Genomic DNA, 20,272 nt, shown 5'->3' with positions numbered 1-20,272 from the left:
TTGATTCTCATAAATTCTTCCTCGTTGATTCTCATAAATCCTTCCTCGTTGATTCTCATAAATTCTTCCTCGTTGATTCTCATAAATCCTTCCTCGTTGATTCTCATAAATTCTTCCTCGTTGATTCTCATAAATCCTTCCTCGTTGATTCTCATAAATCCTTCCTCGTTGATTCTCATAAATCCTTCCTCGTTGATTCTCATAAATCCTTCCTCGTTGATTCTCATAAATCCTTCCTCGTTGATTCTCATAAATCCTTCCTCGTTGATTCTCATAAATCCTTCCTCGTTGATTCTCATAAATCCTTCCTCGTTGATTCTCATATATCCAACCTCGTTGATTCTCATAAATCCTTCCTCGTTGATTCTCATAAATCCTTCCTCGTTGACGTCCCTGACAGGGTGAACAGTAAAGACAAAATTTTGACACTAAAACATATCAAGTTTAAATTTTAAAGACAATATAGATAGAAAATTTATCTATTTATTCTTGTTAAATAATGACCACAGTCATCTGAAACATAGTCACTAAAGGCAATAAACAAGAAACTTGACGAGCAAGGAAATTTAATTAAGCGCGATAAAAAGTTAAGACAATAATCCTGATAAACATGATGGCAAATAAAAAGAGAGTATATTCATATAACATTCTGAAAACGAATAAACTTTAAAATCTAATACGTGAGATTAGCATATGGTATAAAACATGTCGTTTTTCTGTGTATCACCAAGAAAGAAAACATGCTTTACCAGTAAAGATAATTTAGGGAGACCACTAAATTACATTCCCAATACCTCATAGGTTGTGAATATTTCATTTTGAGTTAAGGTAACCGTTAAAACAAGATAGAAGTTAAGTATCCAGGCAGGTAGAGGGGAAACGACCAAGGTTAACAATCTAAAAGAAAAAAAAAACAATTCTTGTAGGCCTTAACCTGAAAGAACTATGCAAAAAAAAAAAAATAGCCAAAATATCAGCGCTCCATTTTCAACAAACTAACATTTGTAGGCTACACTTGATCAGTATTTAAAGCTTTTTATTTTTAGTTCTACTCCAAAAACTTTGCAACATTATATTCACTTGCGTTCAGTATCTTGCTTTTCTGACTTATACAGTATGTCTATAGCCTATAGCAAAATCTAAAATACATTATTTATATGTTTTTTTTTTTTTTTTAGTTTATTGCATCCTCAATTATTAGTATACCTCTACAATTCCAGTATTCGGTGCAAAGCTTTATAATCATCACCAACATCATCATCATCATCATCATCCTCATCTCCTCCTACGCCCATTGGTGCAAAGGGCCTCTGTTAGTTTTCATTGCGATGAATTGAAGAAGACTGTTTCATGTTCGCATATTTCTACAATTTCTTAATCTTCCAATATTTCATCCACGCTTTTATTCGACAACAATGTTCCTCTTCTCCTCTTTTTCCCAGAATTAAAGTTGGAATTGCGGGTAAATGATAAAAAAAGTTAAAATACTGAAAGGTCCCCCAGCCTTTTGACACTGTCCTAAGTTTGATAACTAAATGTGGAGTTTCCTGATCGTCGATACTGTACTTTTACTTTAAGGGATGGTTTTCTGACCCTATACAGAAGGAGAACCTACAGGACCTTCACAGGCCTTTTATCCTATATATTCCAAGGCACTCGGCATTTCACGCCGCATATTCCTCGTTTATTGTCAAATCCTCACTATCGAAGCACTTAGAGAACAAGGAAGTCTTTAGTCTCCTCTTGAAAGCCTGAATATCTTTAGTGTTTGGGTATATATAGTGGGAGATTATTGTGTAGTCTCTGCGCCGAATATTTAAGGGCCCTAGAGCCTACAGTAGACACATATCAGGATTCTAATAATTTGAAACCATCTGTAATTGTTCTCGTGTTAACAAGATTTTTTGGCTGCATAATATGTATTAATTCTCTTAGATATTTAGGACGTCAAGTATTGATAATTTGATGGGTCAATGTACATATTTTAAACTCAATTCTCGTTTTAATGGGCCGTCTGTGTAAATTGATTAGCGCATGGGTGATCCTTTCTCGGAGTGGAACACCTTTTATCAGTCTTGTCCCTCTGTTTGTAATTTCTTTAAGTTGTAGTCAATGGAGTTACAGTAGTCAATCCTGGTAATAAAAGAGTTTATCACAAGTTTCTTTACAGAATGTTCATTTAGGTACTTCTTTATAAAAGCAGTGTTTCTAAGATGATAGCCAACCTTTTCACTACATTATTCATTTGAGTATTGAAAGACAAGTCACAGTCAAGACATACTCCAAGATCGCAAATTCTACTAGATATTGGGACAGAGTTTTGATTTATTTTTATTTTCATATATATATGCTGCACACAGAAAAAGGAATAAATGGTTAAGTGGCCCTATCATGTTTTAACTTATTAAAGTTATGAATATCTTTTATTGCTAATGGAATCTTTGTATCTCGTTCCACATTGACCAAAGTGTCCAGCAGGACCCAAGCATTATTTTGGCATATGTTTGTAAACAGATACATTTGGGCAATCATATGTCGTAGTTCATATTAATCACGAAACTTTCAATACTTTTCTGGACTTAGATTGCCTAAAAGTATCTATTTTTCTAATAATGTGTTGACACAATTAGTTGTGCAACAAATGTCTAGAGAACTTTTGACATCTCCCTGATAGCTTGTAGAATTATGAGACACATTTCAAACATTATTCTGGCTTTAACAAGCAGCCGGCTATGTTATAATAAATCGGTTATCCTATACCGAGGTACAAACTTAATTAATCTTGCTTTGTGTTATATTTTATAACTTCCTAAATTATATCTTATGGGAATTATGATAGATTGAGTTCTCTAGTAAAGTCTTTTAATAATACAATTGATAATACTTTTATCAACGGAACACTCGAGAAAGAGTCGAGATACTGTTTGATAAAAGTAATATTTCTAAGATCATATCTAGTAGATCTTATCTCATGATTCATTCGAACACTTAGACTAATTACAATCAAGTATCACACCGGAATCTGTTAGTTATTTGAACTATAGATTGTAATCAATATATTCACACATTACCCAGGCTTCCTAACATATTTTCATCCCTATTATGAACTGAGTTTATTTTCATTTAATTTTGATTGTTCTGATATCTATTTCTAATATGAATGTCAGTGCCATATCTTGAACTAAGATTTATGATTCTGTGTTACTTTTGACAAATCAAAGATTATATAAATGCATAATCAAACTTTTTATTTACGTTTCATATTAATAGATCAGTTTCTTCGTAGGGAGGAGTGACTTTAATGCATTTTGTGTGATATTCTGTAGGCGTTATTACACAGCATTCCTTAGCTGCTCACATTTTTTATCCTTTTACTTTACTGTAAGGACTGTATCACCCATGGAAACCCTTTACCCTACGCCATACATAACCTACAAGACATGTTTGTCTTCTTTCTTTCTTCAATTTATCTGCCAAAGTTTTTAAAAAGTTTCGATACGTAGTGTAAATATAAGGGGTTTCCACTGGTTGCAATCGATGTTAAAACATCCTATAGGGCCCAACACCAACTTCGAGACACGCCTTGACATTTCAAAAGATGAGGAAGAATTTCAAATCCACTCACAGTAACTTCTTAATAAATTTCTGCCATGCAAGTTATCGGATCTTTTCGGTTTGAGTGCCTATCGAATTTAAATGTTTTTTTTTATTCCAAAGTATGTATTTTGATGTGGAAAACCCTAAAATGATAACCATTTTGTGGAGAAATTATTTATTAACACTTAAATTGGCTTATATCAATCAATATCTTACTGAAATGCTGCGATTTCTCTGAACCTAAGAAAACCCACCTAACCTAGCATAGGGGCCCTGTATCCCTACCTAGGCCTACCGGGGAGGGGGGCCTCGCCCCCCCTGCGACCCCCCCTTAAGGCCACAGTGATTTTCGGGACACTACCAAACCTAATACAACCACCTAACCTAGGGCCCTGTACCCCTACCTAGGCCTAGCCCCTGCGACCCCCCCCCCTTACAGCCACTACCTATCACATCCATCAATAAATAATTTCTCCACAAAATGGTTATCATTTTTGGGTTTTCCACATCAAAATACATACATTGGAATAAAAAAAACATTAAAATTCGATAGGCACTCAAACCGAAAAGACCCAAGTTATCTTCCAAATACTCAAAAATCTCAAAATTATTACTACAGTGGAGCATAAATCACCTGTAACTTTGATCGAAAGAGAGACATTACTATTTATATTCTAATCAGTAGCATTTTCATTTGATCACGGACATCAGGGGTACCATTCGTACGATAATTATCGTACATGTACGATTATTTTAGGTCCAGTACGATGTACGATACATACCTTAGGTATATACATGTGTGTGTTTAATTAAAAATTAAATTAAAATATTTTGAAATAAGTCAATCATGTAACACCCTAATAATTACATTGAAACTGTGTACGATAATTTTGGTTGAAAAACGACAATTTTAAGGCTCGTGTACGATAATCCAGTCAAAATAATCTGGTAACCCTGACGGACATTAAGTCGTTATCTAATGAAAAGCATTTGAGGTAAATAAATTCTGATTAAAGGTTAAGTGAATTGATAACTTACCATTAATTTCATTATAATTTTTCAAGAAAATTACAAATTTAAATTGAAAGTAAATGTTTGATTTGAATTTAAAACCCTTACACATAACCCGAAAGTTTAACAATACATATTTTATTCAATGAATTATCAGTATCTAAAATAATCGTGTAAAGTTTATGAAATAACTAATGATTTATAAATTGTAAAATCTTCCCAAAACAGCAAATTTAAGTTTCCTTCCGTCGTCTGTCAGACTCTGAAGTCAGAACGCTTGTGATCCCAAGTAGCCAACTAGACAGCAGACGAGATTACACATTTACGTGTTATAGGACACCATGAACGACTCTGAGTTTATTTAGCAGGTAAAGAGTTCGATATTAACACGGCAGGGAATAATATGAACGATTTTTCAATTTCCACAGGTGTTTAGGCTTCAAATACATGTGAAAAAAAGGACTATAGCTATAGAACCCAACCCTAAACAATGTAAACAAATCTGGGCCAAGGTTGATTTGGGTGTTCGTTTTTTTGTATTGGCGGATTTTTCTCGTTACTCCGTTCAAATTTGAACTGTCGAAATACTTTAGCATGGATTCTGTATGGCATTTATAGCAGTTAATACATAATATTGGGCTAGGGATTATTTAGGAGTGCAGGCTGTAACAAAACAATTGTCCAGCCTACGGTAGGTTACTGGTTCAGCAAATCCTTCTGATGTGGACAAGATTAGATTAAGGTTTGGTCGTCAGATTTTGTTCAGCTTAGGGGTAGTTTGCATTTCTTTGGTTACTATACTCTATTTTGTTTAATGAGGCACAATTGCACCGACTCTCAGGGGTGCCCTTTTAGCTCGATAAAACCAAGTTTCCTGATAGCTAATTATTTGGACAAAAATACTTCTGACCAATCAGCACCCCTGCGAGTCGGTGCAAATGTGCCTCATTAAAAAAAATTGACTATATCTATACTGGTGAGCGAATTGGAAAGGGGGAGGTACCAGGGTATTTGCCAGGTTACGGTTGTTGCTCTGGATTGAATACTGATATTTCCCATTTAGCAGGTGCTCCATGAAGACTAGTACTGTATACAGTACTGCTCTGTTGCAGCGTACATTCCAAATTAACCACAGACCAGTAATACATTATCCCTTTTACCCCTAAAGGACGTACTGGTACGTTTCACAAAACCCATCCCTTTACCCCCATGGACGTACCGGTACGTCCTTGCAAAAAAATGCTTTAAAATTTTTTTTTTCCATATTTTTTATATTTTTTTGAAAAAATTCGGGCATTTTCCAAGAGAATGAGACCTACCTGACCTCTCTATGACAAAAATTAAGGCTGTTAGAGCAATTTAAAAAAAATGCACTGCAAAATGTGCTGGGAAAAAAATAACCCCTTGGGGGTTAAGGGTTGGAAATTTCCAAAGAGCCCGGGGATAAAAGAGTTAAGAAACGCATATTCCCTACGTTTAGTCTTCGTCTCACTAATATTCGAGATAAGATTATGTTTCCATGTAGTTAATTGGTCCCAAAATGAGTGTTGTTCCTGTTGTATTTGTAGGTGCTTTTAACTGTTCTGATGCTGATATTCTTAAAATGATAACTTATATTTGAAATACAAGAAGTAATAGTACAACTGTAAACCATATATCCAATGGGAAAACAATGAGCGGAAGGATAGTTTAAAATGAATAAACTTAACCTGTTCTTCTATGATGTAATGATTATGAGGGATCAGACCTCAATGGAAAAGGCTAAGGGTCCAATAAGTTTGGTAAATGTATACAGTGTTACCGTTTGTTTCTATGGCGACTGTACAATAATTCTATATTAAAGGAAAAGGGAAAATAGGAAAGCAATAGCAATATTTATAATGATGATAATATTAAACTACAGTATTGTACATAATGAAACTGGGTAAATTTTATTCGGGAAATTTTTAGTAAAATTTTAACGAATTATTAATTTTCATTTGAAATGTTTAGATAAGGTGATACAAATCTCCCTCCAGAATTCTGCTCTTATACTAAGTTTGGGCAACCATTTTAGGATGTGAAAGCAACATGTGTAAGGTGATTGTAGTTTGTTGGGACAGGTGTATACTCTCTTATTACTTGTCAAATAGATTTTATTTATGGGGAAGCTGTTGTTTATCTTTGTTTGAAATACTGTATTGAAACCTGTTTTACGATATAAGAAATATGATTTAGTGTTACATTGCCAGTAGTGAAGCAAACACAGGATTAAGACTTTGTTGTAGGGTAAGCTAAGGATATGGCAGTATAACGTGGGATTGCTACCCGGCCCTGATAGGTTAGTAGGTAAGGTTACGGCTCCTAGGTTACGTCAGGTTGTGTTTGTTTCCTGTTCAAGTGTTATTATCGGTCAGTACTTTTGAAATTTTACACCTGGTCCGTCCCAACGAAATACAAAGGCTCCAGACGTGCTTTAGGTCAAAGGTAACAAATATGACCGTGGAGTAAGCAGTTTCGATATTTGTAAGATGTGCATTTTTAAAAGATGAAAAGTTTCTGCACTACTTGAAGCTTATTTTTCTGACCTGTAATAAATACATTTTAAAGCCCTTTTCTTTTGATTTTTCAGAGTGGCTTAAAGTAGATCTGCTGCCGGCCAGCAGACATGGTAAGTTATAACAGCTTTTTTTTTTTTTTTTTCTATTCGTTTTCTGCACAAGTAACGCTTCCATTTCATTTCCTATTATATTAGCTATTATGTTCTACCTGCTCATAAAGCTTCATGTTTGATTGGTAACCAGTTCCATTTAGTGGTCACAACTTTGTAATAACTCTTCAGATAAGTTTTGCACATTTATAAAACATTAGTTGTTCAGTGAAAAATATAAACCCAAGGAAATGAGATATTTTTAATTAAATATATTTGTAAAGTACTGTAGCATATCTTACTACGAATGAAACAGCTAGGAGAAAGTAATGCTATTATAACGTCTCAATCTAAAGTTTTTCACTTATTTAGTATGACTGTGCGTAATCTAGTTTGTCTTAGAAAAACCTATTGCTGAAAAATTCATATTTTTGTTAAATATGGAACACGTATATTGCAATTGAACCTATAATTAATTCAGTTTTTACTGTTCAACTACAGTACTTGAAATTTGTGATGTAGTATTCTTAATGGCTGTGAAGATGAGCCTTGTGGTGTTTTTAGTAAATTTAAATTTCAAATACTTTTTGTATAATTCACTACTTCAGTAGTTTTAACTTCATAAAATACTTGTTATAATGGATATTATGTCATCTTATAGATGAGACTTTTGTAATGCATTCACACAGCTTCAGATTCACACTGTATCGTACACAACATAAATTGCATTATTTATAAACTGAATTATCTTGAATTACTTTTTTTTTTTTCAGGCCACTGATCTACAATCTCTTCAAGCCCTTGAGGGGCTAATGAATGAGTTTTTTGGACCATCAACAACCAATGTCCGAAAGAGGGAAATTGAAACCATACTGTCCAATTTTGGGCAGCAAAGAGGGGCTTGGAAACAATGTCTTTACTATGTTGCCCATACACACAACTCCTATGTATCAATGTACTGCCTAACCACCGTTGAAGTAAGTTTGCTAATATAATTTGATTTGCTATCATAATTACCCTTCTTATATACAGTATATTTTATTATTTCTTTTAACCAATTTGTGGTGTCGTGCCTATATTGGAGAAAATAAATTACATTTATTTTGCTGGATCTTAATACAGTACATGCATTTACTAATGTTTGTTCCTACGGATATACAAACCTTTCGTTCTCGAGAATAGGGGTATGTCTTCAGTTCCGCTGGGACAGCCATTGAATTGTTAACAAAACAGGTGGTACGAGGGGGAAGTCCCTCCTGTTGCAGAGTAGCCATTTTTATCTTTGGCCGTTGCAGGTACTGGCTTACATCTTTTCTTAAATTCTTGTGAGATAAGTGTTCTATATTGAACCAGGAATGATGAAATATGAGGCAAGAAAAGAACCTTCCAGTTTGGTTATTGGGGACTTCCTCTCACCAGTGAGTAAGTCATCCTTATTTTAAAGGATGAAAGGTTTGTTTACGTGTAGGAAAAAGTAACTAGTATTATATAGGAGCGCTTACTTTGAGTCAAGGGACATTAGGATCCAGACTACCAACTTAGTATTCTGCCTCACAATTTAGTTGTCTAATAGAGTGACTAGGATTGCAAATATGCAATGGTTTAGCAGCAGAAGGGTCTAAAGTAATTGAAGAACTGAAGGCTCTGTGAGAAGTTGTCAAATCTGGACTTTGCAGCAAACTTTCAGAATCCTAGTGAAAGAAACTCTATAAATACTGGACTCGACTTGGGAAGATAAGTTTTGTTTGGTTTGGCCACCAGGAGGTTATGATCAGAATTACTGCTATAGAAAGTATGTACGAGTTTTCTGATTTGGATTTTCCTCTGCTAAAAGCATGTTCCCATAAGTACTTTGAACTTTTAATTGGATCGACAACCATTGAGAGGGACCATAGGGTAAGCACATTGTTAACAAAGGTCATTTAAATCAAAGAATTGCCTTCAACACTAACACCGAGAATGCAGATCATGATCTCGCTGAAACAATTCCTTTGAACACTTTTAATGCAGTAATTGCTAACAAATCCAAGGGAAGTCTTTTAAAAGTGCAGTGATTGGTAAACAATCTGGAGAACGTTTGAATTAAACAGTCACTTGTGCATCAGTTCTGGGCTTCTTACCACTTAAAGCTAGAATATTTTATTCCTTTACTAAGAGCATTTGTTTATTGAAAGGTAAGGAAGTGGGAAAATTCTAACATTTAAAATATCTTGGTAAATGTCGATTAAACCAAGCTTTTAGAGAAGAAGCAATATGAACATCAGCTCAGTAGAGAAATAAAGACTTTTACAGTATTTAAATTGAATAGAAAGTTCAATTTATGTAGAGTTTCCAGTCTTACACAGTGAGTGATAGTGAGAAAGGCTAATAAGAGATTGAATGCCAATGAAGGTTGCACACCTGAAGTAATGTGAACAAGATTTAATTACTTTCTTGCTGATTATTCAGTCCATAACTTGGATTTTGATACGGGTAGGAATATAAAGATAACCTGAAACATAGTTAACTAGAAATATACTTAGGTACAAAATGGCCGCGGGGGCATATAAAAATTAGAATAGCGCCAACGTTATCCCTGCGTGTCATAAGAGGCGACTAAAAGGGAGGGGACGAGGGGGCTGGGAACCCCCTCTCCTGTATCTACATCCTGTGAGACAGCAACAAAGAGATGGAGCTGGGGGGAGAGTGACTGCTCCCCGCACTCTAGTTTTGGGGTGTTTGAATGTGCGTGGATGTAGTACGATAGAGAGTAAAAGATGTGAAATTGGAAGTATGTTTAGGAATAGAAGGATGGATGTATTGGCCTTATGTGAGACGAAGATAAAAGGAAAGGGTGAAGTGATGTTTGGTGAAATGTCTGGTAGAGTGTCTGGGATTGAAAGGGGAAGAGCGAGAGAGGGTGTGGCTTTATTGCTGAGTGAATGGATGACAGGTAAAGTAGTGGAATGGAAGGAGATATCATCTAAGTTAATGTGGGTAAGGGTTAGGTTGGGTAGGGAATGTTGGGCGTTTGTCAGTGCGTATGGGCCAGGTAGTGAGAAAAGTGAAGAAGAGCGGAATGAGTTCTGGAATGAATTAACTAGGTGTGTAGAAGGACTGGGTAGAAGGAATTATGTAGTTGTCATGAGTGATTTAAATGCTAGAGTGGGCGCTGGAGAGGTAGAAGGTGTCATTGGGAAGTTTGGCGTACCAGGTGAAAATGAGAGTGGTGAGAGCCTGGTGGATATGTGTGTTGAGCAAGAGATGGTGATAAGTAATAGCTTTTTCAAAAAGAAAGATAAAAATAAGTATACATGGGTAAGAGTGGCAAATGGAAGAGTAGTAGAAAGGGCATTAATGGATTATGTGTTGATAACTAAAAGAATGTTTGGAAGATTGAAAGACGTGCACGTGTTTAGGGGTATGGCTAACGGTATGTCTGATCATTTTTTGGTGGAAGGAAAATTAGTTGTAGCAAAAGAGTGGGGGGAATAGAGTAGGTGAATGTAAAAGGGAGCTAGTGAGGGTTGAAGAGCCAATAAAACTGGGGGTAAAAAGTAAATATCAGGAAAGGTTGAAAATGACATATGACGAAGTGAAAGTAAGAGAAACTGGCAATTTAGAGGAGGAGTGGAAGTTAGTAAAAGAAAATTTTGTTGGGATTGCAAGTGATGTGTGTGGCAAGAAGCTTGTTGGAGGCAGTATGAGGAAGGGCAGTGAATGGTGGAATGAAGGAGTGAAGGTAAAAGTGGAAGAGAAAAAGAGGGCTTTTGAAGAATGGCTGCAGAGTAATAGTGTAGAGAAGTATGAAAAATATAAAGAGAAAAATGTGGAAGTAAAGCGCAAGGTACGTGAGGCAAAGAGGGCAGCTGACCTGAGGTGGGGTCAGGGATTGGGTCATTCATATGAAGAGAATAAGAAGTTTTGGAAAGAAGTGAAGAGAGTAAGGAAGGCTGGCTCAAGAATTGAAGAGACAGTGAAAGATGGAAATGGGAGGTTGTTAAAAGGAGAGGAGGCAAGGAAAAGGTGGGCGGAATATTTTGAAAGTTTACTGAATGTTGAGGATAATAGGGAGGCAGATATAATTGCTGTTGCAGGTGTTGAGGTGCCAGTGATGGGAGATGAGAATGAGAGAAAGATTACAATAGATGAAGTGAGGAGAGCACTAGATGAAACGAGAGTAGGAAAAGCGTCTGGTATGGATGGTGTGAGAGCTGAGATGTTGAAGGAAGGGGGTGTGACTGTACTTGATTGGTTGGTGGGATTGTTTAATATGTGTTTTGTGTTGTCAATGGTACCAGTAGATTGGGTTTGTGCATGTATTGTACCACTGTATAAGGGTAAGGGAGATGTGCATGAGTGTTGTAATTCAAGAGGTATTAGTTTGTTAAGCGTAGTTGGAAAAGTGTAAGGTAGAGTAATGATTAATAGGATCAAGGATAAAACAGAGAATGCAATCTTAGAAATACAGGGTGATTTTAGAAGAGGTAGGGGTTGTATGAATCAGATTTTTACAGTAAGGCAGATATGCGAGAAATATTTAGCAAAAGGTAAGGAGGTATATGTTGCGTTTATGGATCTGGAGAAAGCATATGATAGAGTTGATAGGGAAGCCATGTGGAATGTGATGAGGTTATATGTAGTTGGTGGAAAGTTGTTGCAAGCAGTGAAAAGTTTCTACAAAGGTAGTAAAGCATGTGTTAGGATAGGAAATGAAGTGAGTGATTGGTTTCCGGTGAGAGTGGGGCTGAGACAGGGATGTGTGATGTCACCGTGGTTGTTTAACTTGTATGTTGATGGAGTGGTGAGAGAGGTGAATGCTCGAGTGCTTGGACGAGAATTAAAACTGGTAGGCGAGAATGACCATGAATGGGAGGTAAATCAGTTGTTGTTTGCGGATGATACTGTACTGGTTGCAGTCACAGAAGAGAAGCTTGGCCGATTAGTGACATAATTTGGAAGAGTGTGTGAGAGAAGGAAGTTGAGAGTTAATGTGGGTAAGAGTAAGGTTATGAGATGTACGAGAAGGGAAGGTGGTGCAAGGTTGAATGTCATGTTGAATGGAGAGTTACTTGAGGAAGTGGATCAGTTTAAGTACTTGGGGTCTGTTGTTGCAGCAAATGGTGGAGTGGAAGCAGATGTACGTCAGAGAGTGAATGAAGGTTGCAAAGTGTTGGGGTCAGTTAAGGGAGTAGAAAAAAATAGAGGGCTGGGCATGAATGTAAAAAGAGTTCTATATGAGAAAGTGATTGTACCAACTGTGATGTATGGATCGGAGTTGTGGGGAATGAAAGTGACGGAGAGACAGAAATTGAATGTGTTTGAGATGAAGTGTCTAAGGAGTATGGCTTGTGTATCTCGAGTAGATAGGGTTAGGAACGAAGTGGTGAGAGTGAGAACGGGTGTAAGAAATGAGTTAGCAGCTAGAGTGGATATGAATGTGTTGAGGTGGTTTGGCCATGTTGAGAGAATGGAAAATGGCTGTCTTCTAAAGAAGGTGATGAATGCAAGAGTTGATGGTAGAAGTAAAAGAGGAAGGCCAAAGTTTGGGTGGATGGATGGAGTGAAGAAAGCTCTGGGTGATAGGAGGATAGATGTGAGAGAGGCAAGAGAGCGTGCTAGAAATAGGAATGAATGGCGAGCGATTGTGACGCAGTTCCAGTAGGCCCTGCTGCTGCCTCCGATGCCTTAGATGACCACGGAGGTAGCAGCAGTAGGGGATTCAGCATTATGAAGCTTCATCTGTGGTGGATAATGTGGGAGGATGGGCTGTGGCACCCTAGCAGTACCAGCTGAACTCGGTTGAGTCCCTTGTTAGGCTGGAGGAACGTAGAGAGTAGAGGTCCCATTTTTTGTTTTGTTTCATTTGTTGATGTCGGCTACCCCCCAAAATTGGGGGAAGTGCCTTGGTATATGTATGTATGTATGTACAAAATTGTCCAAAATTGAAATCTATTAAGTTACGATGGTGGTACTGTATTTCCATTACTGTACTCCCACACTGTTAATGATTTGTGTACGTAATCCTAATTCTGCTTTATATAGTTTGAAATATAATGAAAGTTGAGGTATCTGCAACAGCTTTATTTTAACTTAATCCTCTACAAGTACTGTACACGATTTCTTTTTCAGAACATCATCAATAAACAGTGGGTTGGTCTTATGCCCGAAGAGAGGACAGAGATTCGCTCCACCTTGTATCGATTTATTTTAGAGAACCACAAGCTTGCTCCGTACTATATACGAAACAAGTTGGTTAAACTTGTTGTGGATATTGCAAGACTCTCCTGGCCACATTTTTATCCAGACTTTTTCACAAATGTTTTATCTGTAAGTTGTAGTTTTTGTAGATGCAACCACAGACTTTGTTTTAGGGAACTAATGTAACCTTGATTCTTTAAAAATCCAGGATAAAAGACATATATATTCACATGCCTATTTTGTGCTCTATTTATAAACTAGGAAATTAATGCAGTACTATAGGCTATGTCAAGATTAATTCACATGTTGAAGCATATTTTTAATTTTATGATGAAAGGAAGTTAGCTCTAGTGTATGCTAGAATACTTAAATTACAGCCAAAATTCACAGTATTTTGTAAAATGTGAGATGCTGTTTGATAATCTCATGATAATATGCACAACAAAATATTTTGCAATATCTTTCAAGGAAAAAAGTAAAATTCTTGATTTAGCAAAAAAAAATTTTTTTTATTATTATTATTATTATTATTATTATTATTATTATTATTATTATTATTATTATTATTATTATTATTATTATTAATCTTCACCTCCTAGATTGGTATTGTTTCATAGCACATATTTGTGGGTATTAAATTCTCTTCCTGTGCTCTTTATGTAGAGAGCATAGTAGAGATAATTTAATCATGTCCCAATTAAAATGTTCAGGGAAAAAATTAAAACATTTATAGATCCAAGAAATTTGTGTAAACATTTTCAGAAGAAATAGATTTAAAGTCTTGATCTGAAGACTCGTTTACTTTGTTATCTCTACCTCCTAACCCCCCAAAAATCTTATTTCCTTCATAGTTGGCAAGAAGTCCAGAGACTGTCCCATTGTGCATAGTATTTTTACAAACTATCAGCGAAGAGTTAGCATGTCCACGTGAAGAACTGTCATATTCAAGAAGAACAGAACTTCGTCGCTTGTTATCGCAACAGGTTCCAACAATGTTGTCTCTGTTATCAGGTTAGGACTGTTTCAAAGATTTAGTGGATTTTTCGTGTTTTCTTGGTTTTATAGAAAAAAATGTAAGTCTTTGTAACTTTTTTACTGTGATGATTAATAGTTGATAATACAGCCTTGAGGTATAGTTGGGCATACCAAATTTTTATGCATATATTTTTACACCATAGGAATTTGATAGAGATTTTCTTTATGGTTTTCAGGATTGCTGGAAGGGGTTGCAGATAAACATAAGAATGCGGTAACCGCTACACCACCACCATCACCTACGCATTCCCACAGTCATTCGCCAACACGTTCAAATTTGTCGTCATCTCCTATTCAGACAGGTAATGGTGTCCTGGGGTATTGTTTTGGTAGTTACTGGTATCCGATAGCAATCAATTTAATGCAAATGCTTTTATCCCGTATGGAATTTTCAGTCGCATAAAAATATAAAATATTATTTTTCTTTAGATTAGAAATAAGTCGGAACTCTTATGCTCTCGCAAAAATATAAGGTTACCTTGTATTACTACAGTATCAGAATTTATAAATATAATATGACAATAATGACTATTTTTTATAAACTTTAACCCTTTTACCCCCAAAGGACGTACTGGTACGTTTCACAAAAGCCATCCCTTTACCCTCATGGACGTACCGGTACGTCCTTGCAAAAAATGCTTTAAAAATTTGTTTTTCATATTTTTTGATAATTTTTTGAGAAAATTCAGGCATTTTCCAAGAGAATGAGACCAACCTGACCTCTCTATGACAAAAATTAAGGCTGTTAGAGCAATTTAAAAAAAATATACTGCAAAATGTGCTGGGAAAAAAATAACCCCTTGGGGGTTAAGGGTTGGAAATTTCCAAATACCCCGTGAGTAAAAGGGTTAAGAGATATGAAAATGGTGTTTGTAAGGATGTTCTATTATGCACTCGACAGGTACGATACTAAGCAACATGTTCCACAACTTGGAGAGTGGAACCAGTACAAGGACTGCTTGGGTATTGCCGCCTCTAGATGTGGAAAGTGAAACCATTGCTGCCTATTCATTAAACTGCCTGACCCACCTCTTTTCGTGGATTCCTTTATCATCTCTCATCACCCCTCATCTCCTAAATACTATTTTCATATTTGCTTCACTGGGGGCAGATCCCCAGGTAAGTGGATTGTCAGCTGATATTTGTCTTAAAATTACTGGGAAATTAAAGAGTGTTTATTTTCAATTTGAGTGCTTGTTTTATAAAGTTGTTTAAGGAATTTAAAAGCTAAGTTTTCATATTTGAAATAAAAGGAGAAGCCCCGTTGAACGCCTTGGGTTTATATCTTTTGATAATGTATGTGTTGCTTTTAAATACTGTCGTGACCAGTAGGTACATAATTTCATCTTGGTTACTGGGAAATTCAAAGCCCTGTACTGTTTCCAATCTATTTTTTCTAGGATGTTTGATACAGTAGTTTAACAAATTTTGCTCAGTTATGCATTGCATATCCTGGACTACGAGATAGAACAGAACTAGCCTAGTGGCATTTCGATTAAATATATCCTTTTGTTTCTTACTAAATTAGAGTGGCATATTAGTGATAAAGTGTTAATTTACTAAATGTCTGGCCTACTTAAGATTTGATTAAGATTACTTTGTGTGAAAATTTGATACTGTTTGTATTATTTTGGAAGTAGTACTGTATATATTTAAGTTCACTATATTAATAATAATTATCTTTATCCTTTTGCTTAGCATAATAAACGGAGGCCAAACGGAACTATTGAGAGTTCCTGTGTACCTGGAGAATCTCTTGGAGTGCTGGCAATGGGAGCAATCAATGAGCTCATGAGTAAAAACTGTGTACCCCATGACTTTGAAGACTTCCTTTTACAAATGTTCCGTAATACATTCCAACTTCTTCAGCGACTAGTGCGAGATGAGCCAAACACAACGTCAAGACTACAGTTACTGGAACCAAGGTTAGATTTCCTTGTGTGTTTCAAAATGTTGATATAATTTGTACTTTGCTTATGAATGTTAATTTAATATTTTGCTGTAATATTAATTTCTATTTTTTTTTATTTCAGCTACATAGATAAATTTTCAGAATTCCTGAGACTTTTTGTGAGTGTGCATCTCCGTCGTTTTGAGAATAACTCTCACTTCCCAGTCTTGGAATTTCTCTCTCTTCTCTTTCGCTATACATTCCATCAACAGTCTGTGGATGCTTACTTCAACTGCCTTGATGTGTGGAGTATCTTCTTGGACCATCTGTCATCCAAACTTCAGGGTTCACAAGATCGAACTAGTGTTGTGAGGTAAATATAGTTCATCGCTTATTGTTTTAAACCTTAAATAGAATATACTGTACTGTAAGTATATATGTATATATTGATACATACATACATACTGTACATACAGTGTGTCTTAACAAGGAAAAAAATTTGGACAGTGTGTGGTGTGGAAACCATGTGAATGAAAATGTAGTACTGTACTGTAAAACAAACCAGGGTGTAGACCTCGGTCATAATTATTGATTCGTTATCCTTCCTCAGGATTTTTCTTGGAAGGAAGTGTTGAAAACCTTTGATGTGGATGAAGGCTGTAGTTAAGAGTCTTAATTAATGCTTAGATTTTACTGTGTGGCTCTTCATATGTTAGGTAGAATGGAAGGCAAGGGCACAATTTTCAGACATTTCCTACAGAATATACCATGACAATATTTTGAAGGTTTCGGTAGATGCTTGTAAATTTTAGTGGTGGTATACATAGATGAGGAGAATAAAGAATTTTATTTCATGAAATGCATTGTTTTGATTGCTCCCTTAGGGCATATGAAGTGTTTAAAGTATGTTATCTTTTTGCACATTTAAGTGATGTACAATAGAATTAACTGGGACGCAATTGCAATATTGAAAATGTCTAATGGAATTGCCTTGCTTATTTTTTTCTATTTTTGCAGCAAGTATGAAGATGCACTTATATCTCTAGCTCAAGGAATACTTCATAAAATCCAACTACGACATAATCAAGTGAGTGATAATAAAATAACATTTATGTTGATTAGATTTAATTGTCTATTGTTATCTTGTGTGGAGGTATAGAGAAAAAAAGGATGGTACTGTACTGCCAATACAGAAATCACTTGCTTCTCTCTATTAGAATAAACCTGTATGTTTTAGAATAAAGGTGTAAGCACACTTGAACAGAAGGCTAATTGGAGAACATCAAATACATAATTATGTAGGATATTCGTAAAGTTGCTGTACTAGGGTATTGTGAAGGTTGGCCATATGTAGAATAGGTTCTTAGCTCATAGCTTCAGTTATCATCAACTTTTCTAAATGTTTTCTCCCACAAATTTGCTCGTTATACTTGTCTTGTGTACATTCTGTTGGAATCCCTACTTGATCTAGGACTACATCGGCTCCCTTTCACCATTTAGTTTATAGGATTTCCCATATGTTGGTATCCTACTACATACTTGCTTTTCTGTGGCCGTCTCCTCTTCCTATATCATAAACTTATTCCAGTCTTTAATATTGACATGTAAAGGGTTTAAGCCGCTGTCATAGCTTACTGTCAGTGTGTTGATTTACAGTATTAATTTTTATTGACAAACTCATTTTAATAAGTATATATTACTTTACTCCTGTTTGTCCCATTTTTATTTTACTTCAGCTATTGGCATTCTATTCTTCAAAATTGATATGTAGCTAGTTAGGTATAGCTCATGTTTAAAAATGAAAATATATTAGTTGGATTATGTGGACTTTATAATACTGTAAATGATTTTAGAAATTTAGGGAACTTGCATACTTTTATCAAGAGTATCCATAGAGGGATATTTTGTATAGAATCTCTAGATATTTTTATGCATCTATCTGAATTTCATTGCATCGGTTGTTATTATTATTATTATTATTATTATTATTATTATTATTATTATTATTATTATTATTATTATTCATGTTTTGAGATGAAACTAGATCAAATGCATGAGGTTACAATTTTCTGTAATTTCAGTTAGAAGAATTTACAGTTCATGAAATTGTTGAAGTAAAAGAAAAAGTAAAGATCGCACAATTGAAGATCAAAATAATGTTGCATTCATTTTTTCCTTCTGGATCTTTTGTGCTTTTGTACTATAAGCATCTTTCCGTGGTGTGAAGCTTTTGGCAGCTTGTAGGATGGTATTCCTTGCCTCTCTCCCTATCCATTCTTAAAAGTTAAGAATATTTATGCCATTATTGAATTACGAATTTTAAAGAACCTTTAACTTAATGCGAGTGGATTGGGATGACACATTTACTTTAAAAAGTTAACCCTTATGAGTTGAAGTTTCATGAGTGTATGAACAGTGGATTTTTAAAGTTTAAAAAAGACTCTGTAAAGTATTTTTATCATGAGAGTTAATGATAAATTAATGATATGATTCATATAATTAAGGGGCATGATGATATTGATAATAGTATGGTACAGTACTGTACTGCATATCAGGATACGAAATTAATTTTTTCCGCAGTGGCTTTCGTAACATGATTTTTTTCGTTTAATGAAATAGTCAAATAGAGCCAAATACATGTGAATAATTTAATACTATATACCTAACATAACCTCACAAATTTTGTTTCATATCCTGAGTTTTGTTTTGTAATACGAGGCAAAAAAATCTTTGAATGTCTTTTCATAAAGTGAGTTTTTCAATATTAAACTTAGCCGGTGATCATATAAGCTGCAACTCTGTTGCTCGACAGAAAAACCTACGGTCAAAATACGCCAGCGATCGCTATGCAGGTGGGGGTGTACATCAACAGCGCCATCTGTCGAGCAGGTACTTAGTACTCCAAGTAAACAAAAAACCAATTTTTCTCTCTGTCGGGCTACCGGCAAGACCTACTAATACGCTGTTACTAACTGGATTTGTTTTCACAACTATTTGGTGAAGTACACTATTCTAGTTTTGAGCTTTCGCTATGCAGGTGTTTTATCTTCATCTCAAAACTTGAACTCGTTTTGGATAGATTTAATTAGGGTGACAAAGAGAGTATGGACTCTCTTTCACTTTTAAATGGCCGACCCTTCCCTTAGACGGAAGTGTGTTTAGGTTTTTAGTAATTTTGCTTAACACGTTATAGATCTATATATTTTATATCTCTCCGCCTTTATTAGGCCTCTTCGATTAACTTTCCATTTATTATAAACATATAAAGATAATTTTTATGTTTTGTTTATATGCGACCTTTCCTGATAGTAGGCGGTCCTAACTTGGAACCGAAGTTAATCAACGTTGAGCCCTTTATATCGTAATTAGCCTTTAAAGAATTTAAAAAACTTTTAAATTTAATGTTTTATGAAAGAATTTCTTTGATAGTCTTCGTACTGTTTTCAAAGATGAACTAACGTTTAGTTTTTTAGACTACGCAGTTGTTGACGTTCAGGACGTTCAACATGCGCTCTATCGTTACGATAGAGAGAGAGTGTATCACGGTTTCACTTTGCAGTAAGAGTAAATCGATTCTGACGTTTTGTTCATTCTTTCTTAGCTTTAATGTTTTAAATTCTAATTTAAAGGAACTTTTTATTTGGAAAACCTTTCAGTTTTTTTCCTTTAGTCAAATAACATGTTTTTTTTGACGATATATAATTGGGCTCTTCTCTTAGGTGCGAAATCAAGAGAGAAAGAGAGAGAGAGATAGAGACGGAGGGAGAGAGAGAGGAGAGAAAACGTTCCGCTCAAGCGGGTAACGTTTTTCTCGTGTTACTCTCGTCCGTAGTCGCTGTACGGGGAAGAAGATAAAACGTTTTTAGGGTTTTATTCTTGTCCCCAGGCTATGTGCGGTGAGAGATTGTAAACGTAGTTTATTTGAACTA

The 20,272-nt window shown here is 35.4% G+C and overlaps 1 protein-coding gene across 4 annotated transcripts in view; it reads left to right on the top strand.

Annotated features, from left to right (window-relative positions):
- The first annotated feature begins 4,850 nt into the window (after nucleotides 1–4,850).
- The window catches only part of ebo (ellipsoid body open), a 54,357-nt gene continuing 38,935 nt past the window's right edge, over nucleotides 4,851–20,272 (top strand). For all 4 annotated transcript variants that reach the window (XM_068361302.1, XM_068361301.1, XM_068361300.1 and 1 more), the window contains exons 1-10: nucleotides 4,851–4,976; nucleotides 7,220–7,258; nucleotides 8,011–8,214; nucleotides 13,349–13,546; nucleotides 14,269–14,428; nucleotides 14,629–14,754; nucleotides 15,354–15,571; nucleotides 16,151–16,377; nucleotides 16,486–16,716; nucleotides 17,361–17,430. In XM_068361302.1, coding sequence (XP_068217403.1) covers nucleotides 7,256–7,258; nucleotides 8,011–8,214; nucleotides 13,349–13,546; nucleotides 14,269–14,428; nucleotides 14,629–14,754; nucleotides 15,354–15,571; nucleotides 16,151–16,377; nucleotides 16,486–16,716; nucleotides 17,361–17,430 — 1,437 coding nt within the window. In that variant the 5' untranslated portion in view covers nucleotides 4,851–4,976; nucleotides 7,220–7,255. The remainder of the gene's footprint in view (nucleotides 4,977–7,219; nucleotides 7,259–8,010; nucleotides 8,215–13,348; nucleotides 13,547–14,268; nucleotides 14,429–14,628; nucleotides 14,755–15,353; nucleotides 15,572–16,150; nucleotides 16,378–16,485; nucleotides 16,717–17,360; nucleotides 17,431–20,272) is intronic.

This window comes from Palaemon carinicauda, chromosome 37 (genome assembly GCF_036898095.1).
Source record: "Palaemon carinicauda isolate YSFRI2023 chromosome 37, ASM3689809v2, whole genome shotgun sequence".
Lineage (NCBI taxonomy): Eukaryota > Metazoa > Arthropoda > Malacostraca > Decapoda > Palaemonidae > Palaemon > Palaemon carinicauda.
The sequence above is the reverse complement of the archived record's forward strand: the minus strand, read 5'-3'. Positions and strand labels throughout refer to the sequence as shown.